The sequence below is a fragment of the Apis dorsata genome, unplaced genomic scaffold, assembly GCF_000469605.1.
Source record: "Apis dorsata unplaced genomic scaffold, Apis dorsata 1.3 scaffold_344, whole genome shotgun sequence".
Lineage (NCBI taxonomy): Eukaryota > Metazoa > Arthropoda > Insecta > Hymenoptera > Apidae > Apis > Apis dorsata.
The window spans coordinates 2,408-28,225 of record NW_006263611.1 but is presented as its reverse complement, the minus strand read 5'-3'; the positions used below and the strand labels follow the sequence as shown (position 1 = coordinate 28,225).

Below are 25,818 nucleotides of genomic sequence, written 5' to 3'. Positions count from 1 at the left end.
GACGACGACGACGACGACGAAGACGAAGACGAAGACGACGACGACGAGGATGACGAGAAACACGACGTTGGTAACAAAAAATAGAAACGATTTTACTCTCAATTGGTGTAGAAAGTCGGCCTACTGTTTCTTTTTATCAAACGTAATACACAATTTGATCGAAGCTAATCGATATTCGATCGAGATGAATTGATTTTAGATTCTCGAGGCCAAATTATTTTCAAAGTAGAATTTTAGATAAGATACTCGTCGTTTATTGTTGCGGTGGTATCGATGAGTATTATATCGTATTATATCGATTGAGTTACGAGCGACTACATTGAGTTTCGTTGAGAAATTTTGCACGCGATATCCTTCTCTCGAAGCGTTAGACCGAGATTCTTTTCGCGAAACTCTGGCGAAGCATCGAACCGATAATTCATTTTCACGTTCTCGCAATTTTAAGAATCGCGATCTCGAGTTTCGTTGCACGAAACTATCCTCGTCATCGGTGGGCAGTTGCCGCGAGTCAAACGGGAGTCCGTCGTTGTAGATTCCGTGGGGAAAATCGATCCGCGTTATCGATCGAAGCGTCGCGCGGCTGAGCCGGCCGTTGGTTGGCCGATTTCCTGCCAGTCTAACTGGCTCGCTGGCCGAGTGCCTGGCCACGGCAGAGGTGGCGGCGAACCGTGCGCGCGGCTTGCGCTCCCAGCACCGTACGTGCATACACGCGTCGAAACGCGGCTCGGTGCACGCGTGTCCGTGTAACGCGTGCAATCCATTCGACCGAGTCCGCCGCGAGGGTGTACATCCAAGTGGGAAGGCGAGCTCGAGCGCGAGCGCACGACCGTGTGCGAACCCGTGGGTGAGAAACGCGCACCCGCGCGCGCGCACACATGCCCATATACACACACACACACGCATCGTGCTCATTCGCGCTGGCGCGTATATCGCCGAGAGACCAACCGCGAGACAAGGACCGACCAACGGAGAAACCGAGACAGCTCTGAGGTATATAAGGGAACGTATGCGTGTACACGTATGCACGAGCGCGCGCTATGGTAGTGGTGCAAGCGGTGACCCTGCCGCGATGTAGGTGGACGGAATACCAGGGCTGTACCTAGATATCGTATCGCGACGTTTCTCTCGTCCTATCGATAATTCGTCCCTCGAGAAATATTATTTTCTCTTCGGTTCGAGGGGCAAGCTTCCCGTCCCGTCGCTAGATCGTCACATCTAGATGAAGGGAACGCGATCTACCGTGATCCAATCTATGGACTCTTGGATAGACTCTTTCCGTTCGGTGAATTCGCGCACGCTCCAAACCAGCGTTTCTCCGCGATTTCTTCTCTTAACTTAAACTTCGAACATCGCATTTAAAAGTTGGTTGAAAACAACTTTCAACCTATTCCTTCGTGAAAAGAGAAAAAAAAAAAAAAAAAAAAAGTTGCAATGCAATTTAACCTTTCGTTTTCTCGTCTCTGTAAACGATGAATGCTGATTGGCGATAGTTTCGATCGGCGCGTCGATACTCGACGAGTGGCGCGCGCGATCTTTTCGATCGAGCGTCGCGATAAAAATAATGTCAAAGTCAAATTTCTTAACACGTTCCTGAGTAACTAATGTGTGTACGTATGTGTGCACGCGTGCGTGTGCGCACGTGTGTGTGTATGTTATGCACGCGCGCACCATGGTCGGTCATACGTATACATATAGCACCGGGTCTAAGCACGAACGAGTCGTGGCAGAGAGCGGGGTCGAGGGTGGATTTCACGCAAAGCCGAGCGAGCGAGAAGGAAATGCACGGCGCTCGACCAAGCGAGAGGCGAACAATTCGCGTCGAAGCGCGTACGGACTGATCCTCAAAACGGAAAGAGAACTATCGGTGAAGAAACGAAAGGAGGAACGTTCGAATAAGAAAGAGAAAGAGCGCTCGTTGCGAGTGCAACCATCCTTCGCGGTGAACGAAACGGAAAGAGAAAGACAGAGAGAGAGAGAGAGACAGAGAAAGAGAGAGAGCGAGTTGGAAGGAAAAGACGATATCGCCATCGTTGAAGCTCACGCAAACACGTTCCTGGCCAAGCTCGCACACTGCTGCTGCCTGCCAGAGACTCCCACCACGCGAACTTTCGGAAAAATCAATAGAATACAAGAAAAGCCCACGCTGCGCTAGGCAAGTGAAACTCTCTCGTCCTTCTTTCTCTTCTCAAATTTTTCCTTCTTCCTTTCTTCTTCCCTTTCTTCCTTTTCTTCCTTCCTTTCTTTCTTCTTTCTTTTCTTCCTTTCCTTTCCTTCCTTCCTTCGTAACTCTATTTGCGCTCCACCACGCAAACGTGAAACGTCACGTAGCCGTATCCTACCATCGGTCCAACGATCGAGATAAACCATTTGTTTGAAAAAAAATTGATAGCGAAGGAAGGAAAAGACACGCGCGAACTCGCGCGCGTGTGATCGAGGCAAATCGTGGATCGACCAACCTGTCCCCGTCAGTCTGCACCGCTTTGCCGGGTACTATTCCTTTGAAATCTTTTTTTTTTTTTTTTTTTTTTTCCCACCACTCCTCTCTCGATCCCGCATTTTCTCGCTTTCAAAAATGAAACGAAGGACCGAGGGAGTGACTTTTCCAGATTTCCGATACTCAAATACGGGAAGGATAATAACGTAATTGCGAATAGAAAGGGCGGACAGAGAGGGAAAAAAAGAAGGGGATAAATTCTGAAAAGGCGTGAAGAAACGTGTTATATTGGTCGAAAGAGCGTGGAATCATCATAGAAAGTGGAAATTGAATCCGATGAAAGATCGCGCGATTCGTGGATCTCGATCCGTGCACATTCTCCGATCCAAACGGAATCGTAGCCTATCTCGTACTAAACGGAACTGACCCAGCTTCGTGGCTTTGTACCCTTCGCTCATCCGTCTCTCTCTCTCCTTCTCCCTGTCTCTCTGTCAGTCGGTCGCTCTCTCCCCTCTATTTCGCTGCTTCTTTCCATCTTTGTCCGGTATTCCTGTTACTTCGAGTATCGCGCTCTGTATCTCTCTTTCTCGCGCATACACACTCTCTCTTTCTCTGTCCTTCGCCCCTTGACATTCTCCCACTGGCGGCGACGGCGGTGGCGGCAGCGGCGGCGGCGAGACACCCTCGAGAAGTTTCAATTTATACCGAAAGTCGTCATGACCGAATCCACAAATACGTTCACTCGCTCGCGCTCCTAGTCCATTCATATCAGCTGAGTACGCGTAAACATTGCTGTATCGTTCGTTGTTCCGTCATCTCGTACGAGTACGGGATACGACTTCGTCTTTTTTTTTTTTTCTTTCTTTCTTTCTTTCTTTTTCCTCACGATTCCAAATCGCAACGAACTCTCTTCTTCAACATCTCCACGTCCGCGAGAACGAAAATTTGGTGGAAAATTTAGTGGAGCGAGAAAAAAAAGTTGTCGCTAGTTGTCGAGATGATATCGTAACGGCAAGTCGGTCACGCGACTCAGGATCGCGTGTTCGAGTATCTCTTAGGAAAACGGGATTTTTCACGCCTTTTTAAACGAGTTTCGTTCCCGAAAAAAAAAAAAAAACGTTTCTCGAAAAATCCGACTCGAAAAAACGATTCGGTCGGTATGATCGCATCCTTCCTCCTCGATCGATCCCCGATCGATCGATTCGGAAAGAAGGAGGCGAGAGAAGGAGACAAAGGAAAGAAGAAGGCGAGTGAGCACGCGGTCGTGGACTCTCGGAGCCGACTGCGAGTGGACACGGATCCGGAGGGGGGAGAGGGGGGAGGAGGGACAATAAAATAAGCGAATCAGCAGGTCGTTGTCGTAATTCTGGCTACGTCACTGGTACTACCCCTCTACACTCGACGGCGGAGGGTCGTGTACCCTCGCGTAGAGGGGTATAACGGCGGCTGGGGAGTGGAGGGGTGAGAGACGCAACGGGGCTAGCTAGGGAGGAGGGACAGAGCGCGGTGGTGAGAGGAACGCGCGGAACGCTTTATGAATGAATGTTTCCACGCCAAGTGTGGCGAGAGAGCGAGAGAGGCCCCCGTGTGTCCCGCGTGTAAACACAATAATACCGACGTTTCCATTCATCAGGTCGACCCCGGCAAAGCACGCCGCGACCTCGAGAAATGCCTTTCGAGGCGCCACGTGGATCGCATACCCCTCCCTGACTCTCTCTTTCTCTCTCTCTCTCTCTTTCTGTCTCTCTTTCTCTCTCCCCCCTATCCCTTTCTTTTTTCTTTTCAACCCTCCTCCATCACGGTGTTTCGAACGCGATTTCGATCCTACCTCCTTCTCCTCGTTTCGTCTCACGCTCTCCTTCTTCTTTCGAGTCCTGTATCGCGAACGTCCTTCGCAGAAACAACGAGTGTATCGGGTTTTAACGACCACGTTAAACGCGTGTTGTTGCAGATCTACGTGGAAATGAGAGCAGCCACGAAGGATACGTTGGACCAGTGGGCGGGAAAAAGTGTTTGGTCGTTGGTATGCGCGATGGAATTGGGTTTGATATCGGATACCACCGCCTCTCGTAACAACGAGATATCGTTTCGCCCGATATCGGAGGTCGCGAGCAAATCATCATCCCCCTTAAGGATCTCGCCGCGGTTTCGAAAGAAACGAGCCAACGTAGGAGGAGGAAGAGGAAGAAGAAGGAAACGAGCGTCGAAAATGAGTGGGAAGAGGAGGAAGATGTACGCGAACGATTCAACGATCACCGTGGATCAATTTTGGAGATCGCGCAAGAGAAAGCTCGGCCGACCGAAGAAACAACGTTCCGCCGATCTACTCTCCTCCTCGTTCGATCGTCGTCCGATTTTGTCCGATTCGTGTCGATCGACTCGCTCGCGCTCCGCCAACAATAACAGCAATAACAACAATAATAATAACAGCAATAACAATAACAATAACAATAACAACAACAACAACAGCAACAACAACAACAACAATGTCCTTCTCGCCGGTACGGACGCTCCACGTTTCGAGCGACGAGTATCCCGCGACGATAATGGCGCGTGGAAAAGTTCGAGAAAAAGTGTGCTTCACGAAAAAACGAACGACGAAAATACGATCGAGAATGTTGTAACGCGTTCTAACGGGAGGGGACTCGAGTCGAAAGTTAAGGAGGACGAGAGTCGGGACTCGACGAAATTCGACGAAATTCACACGCTTCCTTTGATGAAGAGAATTTTTCGCGAGAGCGGTGTTGTTTACGGTGTTGAGAACGAGAGAAAAGATGGCCGTCGAGATACGACGGACGAGAAGTGGACGGTTCACGAGGCTGGAAAGAAAGATTCTATGAAAAAAGTTTCCTCCTCCGAGAGGAAGAGGGTTCGAGAGAAAATGTTGAAAGGTAACGAGGAAAATCAGGAGGTGAGAAGAGTGACGCGAGGATCGATGAAAATTGGGAAGGATCTGTCCGTCGGCAAATTGGTGTGGGGCTATTGCGCGGGATGGTGGCCAGGCAAGGATTTTTCCCATTATTCGTCTCTTTCCAACTCTCCCCGCTCGAGTTTCCTATTCGCGTTTGATCGTTCGATCGGTAAAATCGGTATTGTCCTAACCGATTGAGATCGACGCAGCACCGGTCGCGAAAAGTACGCAAAGTTTTGTACACAAAGTTGCAACTAGGAACGTGCGCGTGACCGCGAAAAGAAGCGACGAGACGAGATTAGCCATTTAGTCCTAAGTAAACGTTTCTATGTGATATTGCAGCGTTAATTATCGATGCCGACCATGTAGGAATGTTGTCCGAGGAAGGGAAATTATGGGTTTACTGGATCGGAGAAGCTCGTATATCATTAGTGAATATTTTATTTATTTATTTATTTATTTATTTATCTATCTATTTATCTATCTATTTATCTATCTATCTATCTATATATCTATTTATCTATCTTTTATCTTTATTTAATATATTTGCACGCGTCTCTCGAAATTCACCGTTGTTACCTTCGTTTCAGTTGAACGAAAAGACGCAGATCGAACCGTTCTCGTGTAACCTCAAGGCTAGACTGACGCAGAATTTAAACGTACCGCGAATTCGTGCCATTGACGCAACTATGCAGGTTTTATTTTCCATTTTCTTTTTTTCTCTCCTTCCTCATTTTTTTCTTCCTCCTTCGCTTTTCATCTCCCTTTTTCTTTTCGAGCGCGCGCTCAACATACGACTTTCTTTCAGATGTTGCGCAAAAAATTGGGCGGCATTTTGACCAAACCGTATTTCACGTGGATCGAAAGCAATTTCCCCAAAAATATGATCGAAAGTAAGCGATCGAATGGAAAAATGTATTCTTTTTCTTTTTTTTTTTTTTTTTCTCTTTCAATTAACGTTTCTCCTTCTTTTTTTTTTCCGCGCAAAAGTGTTGGACGAAATCAAGTTTTATCCGTATCCGATAAAAATGCAACAAAGATTGGACCATCTTAGAGAAAAAAACGCAAAAGTAACGGAAAGATATTTATTGGATCAAAAACGTACGTATTCGATTCTCTTCGTCCGTTCCTTTTTTTTCCTTCCCTCGACGAATAGAAATGGAGAAATGGGTGAATTTGTCGATAGGAGAAAATCAAGAGAGAAAACTGGCCGAGAAGTCGAAAGATTCGCCGCAAAAAGTCAACGTAGATTTGACGCTTTTGCCATTGAAAGAACAGAATCCAGGAATTATAGCCTGGGCTAAAATTGCCGGGCATAATTGGTGGCCAGGTAATATCCTTTCGATTTTTTTCCTTTTTTTATATACTCTCTTCTTGCACGCGCGCTAATAAACGTATCGCTACACATCTTCGTTTTTTTCCACTTTTACGATCGATTCTCAAGTTTCGGTTGCGCGTGAAGTTGCGCATGTGCCAATTCGAGAACGTTCGAGAACGCTCGATCGATCTCGAGCGGCAAAAATCGATTCGATAGCGAAAAGAGGATGAAAACACGCTACGCCCTTTATGATTCGCAGCGATGATTATCGATTATCGCGATTGTTGCATGCGAGAACCAACGTTCGGTTGCCAATGGATTATGTGGTACGGTGACTACAAACTGTCAGAGGTAAAAATTATCCAAACGTATATCATTTAAATCATATGTGTCCCGATCTCGAAATGGAAATGATCGTACGTAGTTTTCCTTGTGCACGCGCATCAACAGGTGCATCACCAATTGTTTTTGAGATTCGACAAGGGAATGGAAAAAATGCGGGAATACACGAACAACACGAAAAAACATATTTATCTCGTCGGTGTTCTTCAAGCCTCGAAGGTAATATCATTTATCGCATTATATCATTTATCGATCGAGCTTTATTTATAAATTATTACTTCTTATTATTAAAGATATATATATTTATACTTATATTATACTTATTATATATTATATACTTATTATACTTATATTATACTTAAATTATTACTTCTTTTAGGACTATTGCTCCCGCCTAGGATTCGAAACCGTCAACTGGACTTTGGACGACGCGTTCGAATATTTTTCCAAACCTAATCATTACGAAACGTCGTCCACCTCGAGAAGAGAAGATTCGGTTAAAATCTATGACAAATATTCGCCCCGTATCGCGGAAAAATTGAACGAATTGAAGGATAATCCGAATGTGGACGACGAACGGGCGAATGATATAAACAACAGCGGTAAGATTGAAAGGAGATAGATAAAAATATCCGTAAAACTATTCTCTTTCGATCCAGATGATTTGCGATCGGCTATAAGCGGAGAAATCTCGTTCGATTCGTTGTGCCTAAAGTGTCTACGTGTTTCCAACGATAAAATGGACATTCATCCGTTCTTCGAGGGATCTTTGTGCAAAGATTGTTCGGTAAGATTGAAAAGGATCTTACATTACGCCTAATATTTTATAATTTTATTTTTTCTCTCGAATCCTTGCTTACAAACATGCTTAAAAAAAAATCATGTTTCAGGAACGATATAAACCCTGTATGTTCGTTTTCGGTAACGACTCCAAATGCGTAAGTATTTCGTCTCGTTTCATCTCGTTTTAATAATCAACCCCTTTTCGCCTTCTTCTCTCCACCGAGCAGTTTTATTGCACGGTGTGCGCCGCCTCTGGGATGGTGATCATCTGCGACAAAGAAGATTGTCCAAGGTAAATTCGCCAATCTCGAAACAATTCTTTTTCCTTCTTCTTTCCTCGTTGACAAATTGCTGTTCTCTTTTCGACTCAGGGTTTACTGTACCGCTTGCATGAAACACCTCTTATGCCCGACGACTTACGAGCAAGTGCTCCAAGAGGATCCTTGGGAATGCTTCCTCTGCAAGTCTCGATCGTTCACCGACACGATCGTCAGACCTCGAACTAATTGGAAGGACAAGATAATTAATATGTTCCGTACGAGTTGCGATTCAAATGCTCAACACTTGGTTGCAAAGCACAATTCAGAGAAGAGAAAAATACGCGTTCTCTCCCTGTTCGATGGCCTTGGTACAGGTACACGAATCCATCATTTTCTTCTATCCACGGTAGTCTTTCCTCTCCTCCAATTTATTTTTTTACGTATTATATACAAAATTTCGTATGTATGCGTTCTCTACGAGAAGATAGATGTTTTCAGGTTTACTGGTGCTTCTGAAATTGGGCTTCACAGTGGACGCCTACTACGCGAGCGAGATCGATCCAGACGCGTTGATGGTTACCGCCTCGCATTTCGGCGACCGTATCCTTCAATTAGGCAACGTAAAGGATATCACGAGCAGGACGATTAAAGAGATAGCGCCTATCGATCTTCTGATCGGCGGATCGCCGTGCAACGATCTCAGTTTGGCCAATCCGGCGCGCCTCGGCCTCCACGGTTCGATCGAATTTTTTAAATTTATATCAATTGTATCAGTTTGTTATAAGCGTGTATCCGTCGTTTTTCCCTCTCAGATCCGAGGGGAACCGGTGTACTCTTCTTTGAGTATCGTCGAATTCTGAAACTGGTGAAGAAACTTAACAACGAACGACATTTGTTTTGGTTGTACGAAAACGTCGCCTCGATGCCCAGCGAGTACAGATTGGAGATTAATAAGTAAGTTAAATTAATTTAACCCTTTGCACTCCAGACCTGTTTCGCTCGATCGAACGAGCAACTTCAAACACGCGTTCGGTGCAATTTCTTACAGTTAATTTATAACGATTTCACACGCAAATTAACGCATAAAACCTTTATATTTTAATATTCTATGTATCTTATATAAAGAAACAAAATTTATTGAATATTAAAATCTATATTGTTGTTTTGTGGGATATTTTATGAAGCAATGAAGGACAAGTAGAGCAATACTTTTCTTTCTAACTTTTTTATTGCATAATTATTTATTTCGCGCACTATTTCATTAATAAATTCATCGGTAAAAATAGTTTAAAAAAATCTAATGGTTCATTTATATTCGAAGATACTTTTCCTAAAAATTTTTCACCGAGTACGAATTGTATTCTTCGCGATATATTTTCCGATTCTATGCGTGTTATTCATTTGGAATTTTCTGTGTCTTATCTTCATTGCTTTCACAATCTATTATTCTTATTTTTCGCCTTCTTATACCTCTTATTTCATCTCTATGTTTATCATTGCTCTCTATCGTTAATTTCTTTACGAATAGAAGTAATTTTGTCATTCAGTAACGAAAAATCAAACTAATCTTCGCTTCAACTAATTTCATTATAACGTATTCTATGCTTACAATCTCAAAAACTTTGAAAATAATATTTCTATTTCTATTGAATGACCAAAGATGTCCTTCGACTCGCAATCACGGTTTAATTTGAAATAAAAAATCTACGCATTTAACAATACATTATTCTAGACCTCACAAGATTATACATAAAGAGGTTAGGAACTTATTTGTGAAGCGATATTCTAACAAAATCAAACATAAACTATCAAACTCAGACTAACACCGAAAATGTCATTCGACTCACGATCATAATCTAACTTGAGATAAAAAGTCTACCCATTTAACGATACATTATTCTACACCTCATAAGATTATACGTAAAGAGGTTAGGAACTTATTCGTGAAGCGATATTCTAAAAAAATCAAACGTGAATATCGTCGCCGTTCAAGTTGCCGAACAATCTCAGTCACTGTTGGAGAGCAAAGGGTTAAGTTTAAATTTTCATCGAAATTACCATACGATTATATTTTCTTGTACATTTGATAAAAGACATCTAGGACAAGAACCCGATGTGATAGATTCGGCAGATTTTTCACCTCAACATAGATTGAGGCTCTACTGGCATAATTTCCCGATAGAACCACACTTGTTACCGTCCCAAAGGGAGCAGGATGTGCAAGATATACTTACGCCACATTGTCAACGTTACTCGCTCGTTAAAAAGATACGTACCGTCACTACGAAAGTAAATTCGTTAAAGCAGGGTAAGTGAGAGTGTATATTGATACGTTTCTTTCGAATGATTTGCTGATCGATAATTCCTTTTTTTTTCTCTCTCTTTCTAATTAGGCAAACTTGCATTGAAACCAATTTTGATGAAAGACGAAAGCGACTCCTTGTGGATAACCGAATTAGAGGAAATATTCGGATTCCCGCGTCATTACACGGACGTAAAGAATTTATCGGCTACGAAACGACAGAGATTAATAGGTAAATCTTGGAGCGTGCAAACATTGACAGCCATTTTCAAATGTCTTTGTCCCTTTTTCGAGCGCGATATCGTGGAAACGAAAGATGAATCGTAACGCAGTTGGAGAGAGAGAGAGAGAAAAAAAAAGAAGAAAATGATGATGGATCGATCAAAACCTAAACGGATTTATTCAAAAGGTGATTAAAGTGAGAAACAAATATATCTAATTAATCGTTTCGTTTTCTTTTATCCTCCTCTCCCTCCTTTCCCTCCCTTCTCTTCCTTTTAACCATTTTATTTTCAACCATTGTTACAGTTAATGAAAAGAAAAACAAAACGAAACAAAACTTTTTCTTTACATTTCAAACTCTTTTTCAATATTCTAACTTTCTTTTCCTTTCATATACCAAAGGAATCTAACCTAACCTAACCTTTTCGTATCATATACGAAATATTCTTCACGGCTCAAAAATATCATAATATGTTTTGTACATTGTTGTTTTTCATATAAGTAATCATAATAAAAAAAAAAAAAAAAACTTATATTTATAAATGTAGTTTAATTTCGAAGTAAGTAATAGAAACAAATATCGATGTGTAAAATTTATAATGATATAAATTTTAAGAAGCATCTCTTTAAACGTTATTCTGCTATTCCTTTTGATATCTCATACGGAAGTATCCCCTGCGATGCTCTCGACTCATTGGTGAAACCTCATTACCACCGGTATAAGGTACGTTCCTTTGTTGATTAATTTGTAATAGCGTAATAGGAACAGGTATACATCCCATCAAACAATTCACATACCGCATTATGGAGACTGGTAACGGTGTGTTTATAAATATCTCTTTCCTCTCCATGTCAACCCCTCTGACGATACCTGCGTTTGAACCGAATTACAATAATGATTATACAAATTATATAAATTTCAAATTATATTAGAAAGGTAAAAGATATTAGAAAAAAAGAAAAAAAATATACCACCGAAATGCTTACCGAATCCGTAACAGGCGCAAAGAGGAGATCTGTTTAATACACGAGGACCAGATCCAGCCTCTTGCCATTCGTTATTGTTCATATCGATTCCACACAATGCCACTATATTACCATTCACTATGTTCAACACGTGCGAGGCGGACGTCGATGGTCGCGGTATTGCAATGAACAACGATGCGAAAGATGTTCTGCAAGATAAAAAGATTCTCCTATATTAGAATGGTTTAGAAGATGATTTCTTCGTCTTCGATGTATGCGAAGAGAAAATACTAACACGTATGGTACAGCTTCGTTGATACTCAAAGCGTCATAACGTGTCCTAAAGAAAATTAATACGTATTAAAATACATATGTGCTCTATAAAATATAATCAATATTGTGTAAATTTAATGTTAATATTAAATTATTCGTTTCACAAATCTTACGTAGAATTCGAAGAGTTTTGTACAATTTCACTGAGATAAGATATCATAACGAGTTCTCGTTGCTGATACGGTTCCATATTCCAAGTTTCGTATCCTGGACCAGCTTTACGTTCCGCGTGCGAACGTACTACGAATAATTCGTGATCGCACGGTTGATTCCAGGTGACAATGTTCGTGCCCCATGTTAATTCCTACAAAGAACAGACTTTTCCGTCTTTGCTAAGTTATTCGAATATACAAATCGATAAGATAGATATCGAATATACCTGTCGATTTACTACTTGTTTGCTCAAGTATCCGATATAATTGTTCTTTGGCTTTTCGGACATAATTTGTACCACGAAAGAAGGTCGGATCAATTTAATCGTAAACATGATTATATCCCAACCAACGCCTTGCGAGAAACCCATCGTGTTTATAACAATTGGTAAACGTGACAAGTTTGGACAATTTAACAATTTATCGAATAACATTTTGACAGCCTCGATGTATCGCGTAATGCAACGCGATACGTTCACGTCTCCGATATACAATTGGAAAACTGGTGTGGTTAAATGCGTAAAATTTGGTCCCATCAAGGGTCGTTCGATTAAACTATACGATATACATCCGGGCGGTGTGCATTCCGTTTGGCCTGGATCAACGTCCATAAGAATCACCATTTTTGAGGCGGGTAATAGACTATTTATCAAATAACGCGTCGTAGTAGATTTACCAACGCCTTTCCCGCCGGCAATTAAAGCGCACGACCATTCGTTCGAACGCCAACAATTCAACATTTTCTCGCTAACTTCTTGTGCGATACGTGGATCAATAATTAACTCCTTACACGTGGAATTATCGATATAAAGATTCGATTGCAATATTGTTTCGGCTCTTTTTGGATCGGCCCAAGAATAATACGGTGTATTCTTTATTTTTGGGAATAGCCTAAATGGATAGAAAACGTGTAAAAATCTAGTCAATTTGTTATCTAAATTGGATAACAAAAGAACAGCCATGCCAGGTTGAATTTGTTCGATCTCGTCGACCAATTTGTTCTTTTGATTTCGATCGATACCTTCGAGAGAAAGAGACATCCATATATCCGATTCGATGTTCTCCACAGATTTTTCACTTACTTCGATCGATACGTTACTATATCCTCTTGGTGAATAGATTTCGATCGGATCGTTCTTCGTAGTGATAAAAAATCCGTAAACTTCTATCGCGCCATATATTACCTTTACAACCAATTTTCCGGTAAAACAAAATCGTGCCCTTTTCGACATCACTGCGACTATTTTATTCTTAACACAATAAAACCGTACTGACTGTTGTTCAATAGACGAAATATCATTTTTATTCAATGTTCTCGCTTCGAATGTATCGTCTCTTCCATTTATATCGTCGAAACTATTATTTTCTTCGTAGAAAGTATCAGAAGATTTTTCAGTCTCTTTAGTAGTGGAAACTATTAATTGCTTTTCTGGACTAGTCTTTTTTGGACTAATAGGAATATTTGAATTACTATTTCGCGATTTTTTCTTATCTATACGTGGTTTACGATTATTCTTGGATAATGACATAATTTTAGTACCGTTCCCTCGATTGTATAAATTATCATTTGGATTTAATGATTCGGCAACAACTACGCAAGCTTCATCCTTTTTGAAATCGTTTACCATACACGATGGATTATTATCAAAAATATCATTTTTCATTATCAATTGTTCGCTCTCTTTAAATACTTCAGGTATGCTTAACGAAGATAAATTTTCTGAGAGTGTTTCAACTATTACAGGTAAACCTATATTTCTTTGTTCTAAAATGTCGCGATATCGTTTGTCACTTCTATCCCTGGCTTCAGGAGAGTCATTGCACGACTCTAAGGAAAGATCCATAGAATCTGAAATGTAAGCAATCCCTTTCCATAATGGTGTTCTTTACTTGAATAAAGGTATTATACCATATTTTATCTTCAACCTGCAAATATCGTGCGGTGTTTACACCGATGTACAAACACAAGTCACGCGATTTCAAATAGTTTATCAAAAGAATACATAAATTTCTTACGTTGTGTTCCTTTCATATTAGCATATTTTTTCTTTCTTCGTTTCAAATTACGTTGTAAGATTAATTGTTTATTACTTAATGAACTTCCCACTAACGAGGTGTTTTGATAATTTTTATTTCTTTTGCAAGAAGGATTCATATTCGAATACGATGCTCTTTCTCCTTGGATTAACTTATTTTGCACTTTATATTGCGGCAATTTTCTAAATTAAAAATTATAATTTTTTAATCAAACACAATATTGCGTTGTAATGCAATCTAATCATAACATTTTAATTACATCAGATAAAATTATTAAGAAGCATTCTAATAGTTCGATATTTACTTACGCTTTGGTTTTTTTTGTAACTTGTGAATTTTTGACTTGTGATATTCTTAACTTTTTCGCTTGTGTTACTTTCATTTTTACGTTCTATAAAATTCAAATATATATATAAAGAAAAAAGTTTAGATCTTTATAGGACGCATTTCCGAAAACTAACCTTATATTTGCTATAAACTAATATTATGGTTCGTTTTTAAAGGAAGGTTCCGCTTATGTGCGTGCACAAGCATCTATATGTATCTGTAAAATAAATACTAAACACTAACTTCTAGTTTAGGGTTGATTTTTCATTAAATCTCTCATAGAAAAAATGAAAACGCTTCTTTAATAGCACGTTTAAAAAAGGATGACGGAGAGGCACTTCAGCGACGCATCACGGCTACTATAGTTACCATCCAATGTTAACGATACGAAGTCGCGGCAGTATTTAGCATTAATATTCACATAAAATGGAGTTACCAGTTACGTATTGTTTATGCGGTCGTTCTTACGATTTTGAACAATTTATGATACAATGTGACGTTTGTAAAGAATGGTATCATGGAGGGTAAGCGTTCAGAAATTGTGACAATTAAAAACAACGATCTAAATACTGTGACAAGATTATGCTTTGTAAAATTAAATATAAACATACGTAAACATAGATTTTGGTTTCTATTCTGCAAAAAATTTTCAAATAATTTGATTATTTTTTTCTTAATTTTCTTTCCCCTTAACTTTTTATATGAAAATAATAATTACGATATAGCTTTATAGAGACAAGTTTTGTTGATACTTACATAACCTATCCGAATTATATGCGATATCTTTTGATACAAAAGTAAAAATATATATATAAAAATTATAATCTTTTTATATGTATTTTATATTATATAAGAATAATCGTACCAATTTTGTTTAAAAGTAATTTATATATTTTTTGATTTACAGATGCGTATCTATAAAGGAATATATGTCGATAGATCTTGACAAATATCATTGTCCGCGTTGTGAAGCGATGTGCGGACCATCGATTAGTGAGTATATAGAAATTATATTTTTTTTATCGTTTTCATTGTATTTTTTGATAAGTAATAAATTTTCTATTATTTTAACGATGATTGTACTTTAGTGAAAGTAAGATTAAATTGGCATAGACACGATTATTCTGAACCTGATGCGGATACAAAACCAGTACAAACTGGCACACCAGTTTTTATAAGAGAATTAAAATCCAGACATTTTCCAAAAGCTGATGAAGTTGTTAAGCATGTTAGAGGACAGCAATTGACTCTTCAACATTTGCAAACTAATGGTTTTGAGAGTCCCATTATAATAGACGGAAAAGACGGACTTGATATGACTGTTCCACCTCCAAACTTCAGTGTTTACGATATAGAAAGTTGTATAGGTATTAATTCTTCTTGTAATATTAGTATTAATATTATATTGTTCTTTTTACAAAATAAAAATTTTCGAATACAAAATAAAAATATCGAATGGAATTTTTTTTCTTTTCAGGTGGAGATCGAGACATGGATGTGATCGATGTTACAAGACAAAATAATATCAGAATGAAATTAAGAGACTTTGTTGAATATTACAATTCCCCTTGCAGAACAAGGGTTCTTAATGTGATTAGTCTTGAATTTACAAACACTGGGTATACCAATATTAATTGCCTTGCCACATATTGGCTTTAAATGTTTCTAAGAAGTATATGTATATAAATATAATATATAAATTGACAAATAAACGTTGCAGTCTTTCTCCAATGGTCGAGGCACCATACATCGCGCGTAAACTCGACTGGGTTAATTCCGTTTGGCCACGCGATTGGCCCGAGGATAGTGACATAAAACGTCCGGAAGTACAAAAATATTGCCTAATGGGGGTCAAAGACAGTTTCACAGATTTCCATATTGATTTTGGTGGCACATCTGTGTGGTATCACGTGCTACGTGGAGAAAAAGTGTTTTATTTAATCAGGCCTACTTCTGCAAATTTACAATTATATCAACATTGGATGTGTAGCTCAACGCAGAGCGAAACGTTTTTTGGAGATCAAGCTGATGCGTGTTACAAATGCGTTTTAAAACAAGGTCAAACCATGATGATTCCAACAGGATGGATACACGCAGTGTTAACGCCTGTCGATTCTTTAGTTTTTGGTGGAAACTTTGTACATAGTCTTAACATTCCAACGCAAATACAGTAAGTATTATATATGTAACTAATGAATAATCCTTTTTAATCATCATAAATGATTATCATGAATATTCATATTCTATAGAATATATGAATTAGAAAAAAAGATGAAGACTCCTGCCAAATTTCAATATCCTGGTTTTGAGACAATCAATTGGTTTGCAGCAAAAAAATTATTAAAAGAATTGAAAGAATTAAATAACGAAGGAAAGAAATGTCCCACATATCTCTTACAGGGTGTTAAAGCATTACTCAGCATTCTAAAACAATGGAACACAGATAAAGATGTACGTTTATTTTCTTCTTAGAAAAATCATTTTATGTATATAATAGATATTTTATTTAGATAGATATCAGAATGTATTTAATTTCTATTTCAGTATAATATGATTAGCAGGGGTCAAATACCGGAAACAATAAATAGTCAAAAATTGCTAAAAGATTTTAGTAAAGAAATACGACATGCAGAACGATACTTAATGTCATTAAATCCTCCAAAACCAGAGCGAGAGAGTAAACGCAAGAAAAAAAAACCATTAAACAAAGATTTCGTAGATTATGATGTTGCTGATAAAATGGCTGATAATCCGTTCAAAGCAACGTTAAAAGAGACGAACAAAACTAGTTCTACGAACTCGGAACCACCCTCATCGGGTAGACCACCGTTAAAATTAACTCTACCGAAACCTATAATGTATCCATATGTCAAAACTCAAAATGCAACGTTGGAAGAAAAAAATACGTCTTCCATTAGTAATAAACGATCATCAAAACCAGGAAAACAGAGTCCAACTGTAATTAGATTTAAACTTGGCAATAACGAAGTCGTACGAAGTACACACGATGACATAAATACATATAACGAGTTTACTTCTGATCATCATCTTGGAACACCGAAAGAATTAACTTGGAAACAAACTTCCATATACGATTTTCATGATGGTAGTAACGAAAGTGATTATGGTCGATTTACTATCGATGAATCACCAAAACGAAAAAGGGCACCAAGAATTAATACGCAAAAACGGTTGAAACGTGACTATGATGGAGATGTTGATGTCTTAAATGATGTACCAAAAAACGGCATTGAAGAATTATTAAAAGCCTCGGCTTATACTTTGGGAAATGGTGCTCAAAGATTAGATGTAACGTAAGTTAACATAATCAATTATTCAGTAAATTGCAATAATTTCATTCTTATAATATTATAATATTTGATTATAGGACATCGATGATATCACAATACAATCAACCTATACCACCACCTACTGGGTAAGATTAAATGTTGACATTTTTAAAAAATTTATTTGACAAAGCATGTTTAATATTTCTTTATTATTAATTTGCTTGTTAATTCGTTTTTCCTCCTTTTTTTAATATTAAAGAAATATATTTGCATGTATTTTTATTATTTTCCAATAGTATAGTATTGTTACGTTTTATGTTTTTGGTGTCTTAGTATTTATAAATTGAAAACAACCAGTTCTGGTAGGGCATCTCCATCTACTCGAGAAGCAATCGCTGGGATGTTATCCTTCAGCGAACAATGTTATTCAACTACATCGAACAGTACATCGAAATCTACAAAAATCACTAAAATGCAACCTGACGAAGACGACGATCAATCGATAGAAAATATCGATAAAGTTCACCAGGACGATGATTTTAGTATGTAAAAAAATCATAAAAATATTATTTATTTTATTTGAATGAAATTATATTTACAATTAATAATGATTATCATATATTTTTCAATTCGTAGTTTATCCGTCTCTTGACGCTTCGGATGACGAAGATTCTATCTTTAAACCAAAAGCGAAAAGTCAAATAGACGAGGCATGGAATCCAAAAGCCAGAGTAGGACCTCTTTTGCCAAAAACAAATCGTCCAGCTCGAGAAGGTGTCAAGAAAACATCTGTTGAAAAAGGACTCGAAGCAGCAGCAGCAAAACGTGCAAAACAATCGGTATATATAAATTTCCTTATTTTTTCATTTTCTTTTTATTATTATTATTGTTGTTATTGTTGTTGTTATTGGTGTTTTTATTCTTTTCATTGTTTTTGATTATTATTATCATCATCATCATTATCATCATCATCATCATCATCATCATCATCATCATCTTCATCATCATCATCATAATATTGATTATTATATTAATTGGCAATTAAATTTACTCTTAACTTGATACTTATTACATTCATATCATATAATATAGATTTGTTTTTATAACACAAATTAACTCATTTATTACACTATGTATTCTATATTTACATTCATATGCATTTTCATAATTATTTTTTTCTTGCATACTCATATCGTATAGGACGATTATCTGGATAACAACATGGATAAGGGCTCCAAGAAGAAATTGGTAGGCATATTACGGTTTCACTATTCGTTTCATAACGTACGTTGCATGTATATTTATGATTGTATCTTGATAACCATTCGATTCATATTTGTGTTTCGTCGTATATAAAATTATAAAAATAAATATATTTTTGTTTATTTAACTTTTAACTTCTTGGTACGCAACTATTTATAAATTAATATTAATTTTATTGATAATAAACTTCTTACGATTGTTATATCTTTTTTTATTTTATTTTATTTAATAATAATTAAAATAAAATTAATTTATTGCATATAAAATAATAGAGTACAACCAAACGGACATATAATAAAAAGAAGCAAAAGAATTCATCCGTAACATCGACAACTGGTACATCGACTACAACTTCAGAAAATACTGTAAAAACAAGCATCGGATTCGGTTCAATATTAACTAGCCCTAACAGGCTTAAAGATGTAAAAGCAAAACTAGCAGCCCCGGTTCCAGTTGGTAATATATAGTTCTAAGTTTATTTTTTCTTTTTTTTTTTTTATTTTATCAAAATTTCTTTTTATTTTATCAAAATTGTTTATAATCAATGTTCAATATATTAATCTACTTTCATTTTTAGAACGAAAACCAAAGAAAGGGATGAAAACGGCTAAACAACGCTTAGGAAAAATCTTGAAACTTCATAAAATGATGCATTAAATCGACAATTAGTAAAAAAAAAATCAAAAACGCAATGAGCTATACATACATCACATCATTCTCTCCATTTGTGTACAAAAAAATGTAATAGGTGTACATTGCTATGTAAATATGTTCAAATCATTAAGGTAGTATATCTAATATTTGTCTTAAGAATCTAGTTTTTAAAATTGCGATCGTTTTTTTAACGAAATATTTATATTTATTACCGTACTATTTGATTTTAAGACGTCGTATATTATAATATATACTGTATGTTTTGATACTTGACTACTTCGGCAAGAAATTATGTTATAGTGAACGCTTGCAGAAGCTCCTTCTATATGTACGATTTTATTTTAAAACTATATTCGTTAACAACTCAAAAAAGAAGAAGATTATCGATCTATACGAGTGTAAAGAGGCTGTAGTATATTAAATTTTTTTCAATTAACTATTTAATAACTGTAACAAATTTTATACGGCATAATAGCTGCATGACAACAAAAAGGATGGGATAATATTTTGTATAAATTTATTTAAAACTTTTCATTTTGATCATGTGCTTTTCATTACTTTTACATCTTGTACTTATCACTATCTTCAGTTGATACCAAATTATATTCATTTTGATATATACGATAATATTTAATAACTTATTCAAATAACTAAATTTTATACATCTAAAGAAAAGTTTAACATATTTTATAGTGTGATTTATTATCATTTCGTAAACGTGTAATCCTTTTGTATATCTCTTAATATATAATCTAATCAATGATATACATATGTCAAGAAATACAAACATTGCGCGTGCGCACGCATGCATTTGGTATGCATGTATTGTTGCTGTTTAATTGCTCTGTTTATTATCGCTTTCATTGGCAAATATCAATGATACAATTTTTCACTTAATCGTTGATTTATATAATTGTTAATTGTAAGATACTATTAATTAAATTATATAGTTTTCATACTTACATTCATGCAGTATGTATTCGTTGTAACTTTTATATATAGTTGCGATGTATGAGTTCGTATTAACGGTTAAAGGATACTTCATACTTCCCGCTGAATTTAGAATGCAAAGGAATGTGAGCGCATGCGTGCGATTGTCTATACTTGGCAGTATTCAATGGTACCTCGATTAGTGTTGATCGTTTTGTAAAATTTCATGTTAATCTGACAGGTTCTCGCGAGAACGTTTATTGACCGTCCATTCGCTGTGTCGTTATTAATAATATGTACAAGTGTATATACATTTTAACAATTTTACCGTGTTCAACATCTGTGTTCGAATCAGTATCAAATTCTTGTGTCTTTTTCTACAAAAAATATTTCAGAATATATGGCGTTTTCGATAGTGTATGAATCGTGAAGCAATCGTGGAACAGTGAATTAATAGTAAAAAATAAATTGTGATATATAATAATACCGCCTAGGACTTAAACTATTTTCTTTTGACTGCGTGGAATATTCAAGACACTATCGCATATTTCATACGTTCACAAGGTAAGTAAAATGTATATATTTTTAAATGATCAAATTAAGAAAATGTATATTTTGTACTATCTATGCATAGAAAATTTCATAATATTAATACTTTTACTACGGTAATATTTTTATTTGCTTTTCCATTCATTCAGATCTTTGATCTAAAAATAATTTTTGATTTTGAAATAAACATATAAAACTTTTCATCTTTTCAGAAAAAATTTAAATATCATAAAATATAAAATATATGGAGGTTTTAAATTTTCCTTTCTTCGTACTTTAATAATATTTTATTTAAGAATTGACGATAAAGTTATATTTTTAAAATATATGTACAAGCTATTAACGAATAATTTATAGAGACTTCCTTTTGCAATAATATTTTTACATATATATATATTATTTTGAACTTAAAATAGATTCATCACGAGGATTCGTCATTTCTCCTCTTAGTTCAAAATTAAATCCAAACTATATTGCATGCAATTGCTATTAGACTATAAAAATTTAAACAAATAATATTTTGTGTAGAGTAAAATATCTATTTTAAATAAAACGATATTATAATATTAATGATTGGCATATATATGAAAATGTCATTTTACAAATTTGACATAATGATTTCTTATTTGTCGTGTAAAACATTATCAATATACATATTGAATCACATATAAGTTTATAATAAATATTTTCTTCTAAAAAAAAATATGCAATATCCGGAAAATCAATTAAAATAACATATTGTAGTTTATGTAAATACATGTACATATACTAATAAATCGAAATATTAACGTAGTCCTAACATGCAATACATCTTCATGTCATGTGATATGTCTAATGTCACATATTTGAAACAGAATAAAATTATATTATATGTATAAAAATAATGTATTTCCAAAATATCATTTTTCAAAATATAAAAATTTATACAATTTTATAGATTAAACATTTACAGTTAAATTTCTTGTTGCCTGTTTAAGGTAGGAGTACAAAGCAGCCAAAAATCAGGTTAACCAGTAATAATCACTTGGGGAAAACTCACTGATTTAAACAAAATTATAAGTGGAAAGTACTGAAGAAAAGAAAAATTGTACTTACATATATTGTTTCAATATATGTATAATGGTATATAATTTAAAAATATCATCGTAAACTTTTCATTCTATGTATCAGGTTAAGTGGCATCAGGTTAATCAATAATCAACTTATAAATTTTTTAAATATTATTCTAAATTGTATATATTTATTTGATAATTATTTATTAATTGTATAATTCTAAAAATTTTAAGCATTTTTATATAAGATTATAAGATTGTATTCATCATTATATTTATTTTATGTGAATTACGTAAAAAAAAACTATAATGAGATGAAAGAAAGAAAAAAAATACTTTGCCAACTAAGACTTAAATTAGTGTAAATTATATTTTTTTCAATCGCTCAATTATATCCTTGCACATATATATACATATATATATTTTGATCCGTATTTTCTTCGAAAAACATGCGTATTTTGTTCAATTTTATTACACATTTTACTATATTATATTATATTATATTATATTATATTACAATTTATATTCTTTGCAACATAAATGTAATATCTATTACATTTACTGCAACAATGAAAAACATTATGATTTAAAATATCAAATTGGAAATTTGCTTGTAGAATTTCATCGGTAAGAAATCCAAACAATAATTGTTCTGTATCAAAAATTAAAAATTTTGAATTTTATCATTGTTGCAGCAATTTCATAATATTGTTTATACTTAAATGGTGCGATTTATTTATTCTTAGTCATTAAAGTAGCGATTAAAGTAAATGCGTAATGTAATAATTCTGATAAGAATCTAATTATTTTTTTTTTAATATTTTTCATAAGAACGTTAATTCGTTAAAAAATGCATTCGATATAAGCATAAGTCTAGATTTAGTTGTTCTAGTGATATATATTAATTATTCTTAAGTTTTTTTTATAAGAATACAATATACAAAAAATAATAATATTAATAAACAATCTTTTTAAGTTTATTGATTGCATTAATAATATTTAATGATAATTATTGATGTAGATTGTAAAATATGCAACAAAAACTTTTTTCGATATTTAAAAAATATTTAAAATCGATATTCAGTTTTATTATCAATGTGATATATAATTTTTATAATGGTGAAACACTATATGAACAAGTTTCATAGTGTTAAGTCTATGTTATATTTCATTTATGAAAATTTTATTTCAAGTAATATTAATGTCATTGTACTTGTGTTCTATACGTTTATTGTAATTTTATAGTGATATATACAAATGATAAAAACTTTTCAAATAATAAAACCAGACGTTATATATATTATATATAATATTTCATAATATATATTCATATTTCATATATAATATTTCATATACATTTTTTATTTATAGTAGACAAAACTATTAATTATAACATAATATTTTGTATAGTAACATGTACGATTATGATAAAACAAATTTGAATATAAATGGAACAAAACGATTTATAAGTAAAATACTGTTTTTTATATGATTTTCATTAATTAGTATTAATATTAATTATTATTATTATTATTTACTATTAATTATTATTGTTGTATATATATCAAATTACTTGATATATATCATATGCATGCATTTGTACAAATTTGATGAAATATCGTTTTACGACAAATTATTTCATTTAAATACATATGTATATTTATTTAAAAAGTTATAAAAGGATCATATCGGATGAATTTTGAATTGAAATTCTTATTATAATTTTGGATCATAATACATCATAATATTAACTTAAGTTTATAATAAGTGAAAAATAAAAAAAATCAAATCAAAAATATAGTTTTCAAAAAAATTTTAAATCATAATGAAACATTTTAATTTGAAGTTTAGACAGATTCTATTCAATTATTCTGGCAAATTAATTCGTAATTGTATAGCACATTGTTATAATCAAACATGCTACTATACATATAATATATAAAAATTAAAAAAAAAATATATGTTATTTTTATTTTGTAATACGATTTCAAGTTTATTTTGTATCATACACATGCGAGTCAATACTTCATATGTAGCATACAATTAATTAGAAAGTTAGAATAAAGAGGTTGAGGGATCTTCGTTTCATTGTCTAGTGATGCTGTTTGTTTGGCAAGGAGCTCGCCGTTGCCTGAGTTGCAGCGGGCAGCGCACCCATCAAGGCTACCAACTGCGTCGTCACTGTGGATCAATCGATGATAAATATCAAATTCGGAACCGGTAAGTCTGTGAAGTTGTAGTTAATATAATAATAAAATTATATATATATAATAAATTATATATATATTTATAATTTGTTAGTCAATTTCATCGATCAAATTTAATTTTTCATTCATTTTATACGATTATATTTTCTTTTCTTTTTTTCCCAATTACATTCTACTAATAATATAAATATAATAAAAATATTAATTATCGAAATTTGCTTAAATTTTATATAATTTAATTATTCAGAGATTTATTTTATATTTCATTTTTTTTCTTATGTATCATTTATATGTATTTTTTTCTTTATAAGAAGAATATATTGAGTCTATATTGACTCTATATTGAGTCAATGGAATCTATATATATTGGTTTTATCCAATCAGACTCTTTAATGCAAATTAATTATCCAAAGACTAATGGATAATGGACATTAGAAAATAATTTTCCTTATCTTGTGGTCCAAGGTTCATTGCACGCACATAAGAACTTATTACAGTATTTTAAATCAATTGAACGCTGGCGCTAGTGAATCACATTTTAGTATTACGTATACACATGTATGTGTGTACAGAACTCTGGACATTGTGTCAACGTACTTGGGGACCCCAGTAATTCTCCGTTCTCGTTGACCCGACCAATTGATCGAATCGTTTAATCGTGGAAAAATTTCGCCGCTAAAAACATTGTTACAAACATTCATGATAATTTCAAATTAAATATGTATAAGATTCACATATTATGATAATGAACGATATATTGGATTGAGTAATAATAATATATTTTAATTATTATTATAATTATATTATTTGTATAAAACATACTATAATCAAATTATGATTTTGCGATTAATCATATTTGTGATTTTTTAATCATATATCAAATGATTTAGTCGCATATACCGAATATCAAAAATAAATCTAAATATGATTATATTTTTTAATTTTACTATACAACTATATCAATGATTATCATAGTACATCGATTAATTTTTATGTTTAAATCGTATTTTGCTTTGAAAAATAATTATATTCAGTTGACATAATAAAATAAATATTTCTATTTCTATTATTTACTATATTTATAATAAAAGAATTCATATGTATATAAAACAAATTGACTGAAATTGAGTGTACAAAAGTATCGGTTTTACAATAAACCTAGATCACATAGATAAAATTATAATTATGTTGTGATAAAAACATTTGGTGATAACTTATATATATGAAATTAGTAATGTTAAAAGTTTGTTTAAATTGTTTAAACTCTTTGTTTCAATTTAATTTTCTCAATTCGTTGCATTATTTCAATTGAATAAGAATTGAATAACTACTAAAAAAACGTTAGTAAAAATTATCATTGTTGAATACTTTTTATTTCTTGAATTACAACAACAAAAAACGAATATAGAAATGTATATATATAATTCATTTTTATTATTTTAAGTATCGATATTTATAAAGTATCATATGAATCGTGTCATATGAA

General features: G+C 34.4%; 3 protein-coding genes across 12 annotated transcripts in view; 2 read left to right on the top strand and 1 right to left on the bottom strand.

Moving 5' to 3' along the window:
- Positions 1-10,687, top strand: part of LOC102680176 (DNA (cytosine-5)-methyltransferase 3C-like) — a 43,955-nt gene extending 33,268 nt beyond the window's left edge. For 2 of the 6 annotated variants that reach the window (XM_031511725.1, XM_031511726.1), the window contains exons 2-18: positions 4,386-5,436; positions 5,688-5,776; positions 5,936-6,040; positions 6,154-6,238; positions 6,336-6,446; positions 6,532-6,675; positions 6,923-7,014; positions 7,114-7,224; positions 7,385-7,607; positions 7,665-7,792; positions 7,896-7,943; positions 8,016-8,080; positions 8,160-8,422; positions 8,547-8,783; positions 8,861-9,002; positions 10,142-10,356; positions 10,442-10,677. In XM_031511725.1, the coding sequence (XP_031367585.1) occupies positions 4,398-5,436; positions 5,688-5,776; positions 5,936-6,040; positions 6,154-6,238; positions 6,336-6,446; positions 6,532-6,675; positions 6,923-7,014; positions 7,114-7,224; positions 7,385-7,607; positions 7,665-7,792; positions 7,896-7,943; positions 8,016-8,080; positions 8,160-8,422; positions 8,547-8,783; positions 8,861-9,002; positions 10,142-10,356; positions 10,442-10,677 (3,333 nt within the window). In that variant the 5' untranslated portion in view covers positions 4,386-4,397. Of the gene's footprint in view, positions 1-81; positions 991-1,622; positions 1,940-4,385; positions 5,437-5,687; positions 5,777-5,935; positions 6,041-6,153; positions 6,239-6,335; positions 6,447-6,531; positions 6,676-6,922; positions 7,015-7,113; positions 7,225-7,384; positions 7,608-7,664; positions 7,793-7,895; positions 7,944-8,015; positions 8,081-8,159; positions 8,423-8,536; positions 8,784-8,860; positions 9,003-10,141; positions 10,357-10,441 lie in introns of those variants that run through there. The other 4 variants (XM_031511724.1, XM_031511723.1, XM_006618196.2 and 1 more) reach the window with 4 other exon arrangements.
- Positions 10,688-11,197: 510 nt separating this feature from the next.
- Positions 11,198-14,661, bottom strand: LOC102679501 (polynucleotide 5'-hydroxyl-kinase NOL9). 2 transcript variants are annotated; one of them, XM_006618189.2, is made up of 8 exons: positions 14,522-14,661; positions 14,369-14,451; positions 14,040-14,242; positions 12,251-13,872; positions 11,985-12,175; positions 11,834-11,878; positions 11,560-11,747; positions 11,198-11,443 (listed from the first exon to the last, which is right to left on the bottom strand). In XM_006618189.2, the coding sequence occupies exons 2-8, from the start codon at positions 14,440-14,442 to the stop codon at positions 11,214-11,216; spliced, it is 2,553 nt and encodes an 850-aa protein (XP_006618252.1). In that variant the 5' UTR covers positions 14,443-14,451; positions 14,522-14,661; the 3' UTR covers positions 11,198-11,213. The 2 variants fall into 2 exon arrangements, with proteins under 2 accessions (XP_006618252.1, XP_006618253.1); XM_006618190.1 differs by lacking the exon at positions 14,522-14,661 and having other exon boundaries at positions 12,251-13,949; positions 14,369-14,465.
- A 56-nt stretch (positions 14,662-14,717) lies between these two features.
- Positions 14,718-21,005, top strand: LOC102679700 (histone lysine demethylase PHF8-like). 4 transcript variants are annotated; one of them, XM_006618193.2, is made up of 13 exons: positions 14,718-14,911; positions 15,295-15,380; positions 15,476-15,754; positions 15,865-16,006; positions 16,108-16,557; positions 16,637-16,838; positions 16,932-17,701; positions 17,776-17,823; positions 18,044-18,219; positions 18,314-18,516; positions 18,878-18,925; positions 19,213-19,396; positions 19,518-21,005. In XM_006618193.2, exons 1-13 carry the CDS (start codon positions 14,814-14,816, stop codon positions 19,595-19,597), a joined length of 2,766 nt encoding a protein of 921 aa, XP_006618256.1. In that variant the 5' UTR covers positions 14,718-14,813; the 3' UTR covers positions 19,598-21,005. The 4 variants fall into 4 exon arrangements, with proteins under 4 accessions (XP_006618256.1, XP_006618255.1, XP_006618254.1 ...); XM_006618192.2 differs by having other exon boundaries at positions 14,719-14,911; positions 18,035-18,219; XM_006618191.2 differs by having other exon boundaries at positions 14,720-14,911; positions 18,011-18,219.
- Positions 21,006-25,818: the final 4,813 nt, after the last annotated feature.

Coding starts and splice junctions, on each gene's coding strand:
- LOC102679501 (XM_006618189.2), bottom strand. CDS start 14,442: ATGAAAGTAACACAAGCGAAAAAGTTAAGAATATCACAAGTCAAAAAT. Junction 14,243..14,368: donor GTTACAAAAAAAACCAAAGC/GTAAGTAAATAT, acceptor TTTTTAATTTAG/AAAATTGCCGCAATATAAAG. Junction 11,879..11,984: donor CAAAACTCTTCGAATTCTAC/GTAAGATTTGTG, acceptor AATTTTCTTTAG/GACACGTTATGACGCTTTGA.
- LOC102679700 (XM_006618191.2), top strand. CDS start 14,814: ATGGAGTTACCAGTTACGTATTGTTTATGCGGTCGTTCTTACGATTTT. Junction 17,824..18,010: donor CCTATACCACCACCTACTGG/GTAAGATTAAAT, acceptor TTGGTGTCTTAG/TATTTATAAATTGAAAACAA. Junction 18,220..18,313: donor TCACCAGGACGATGATTTTA/GTATGTAAAAAA, acceptor TTCAATTCGTAG/TTTATCCGTCTCTTGACGCT.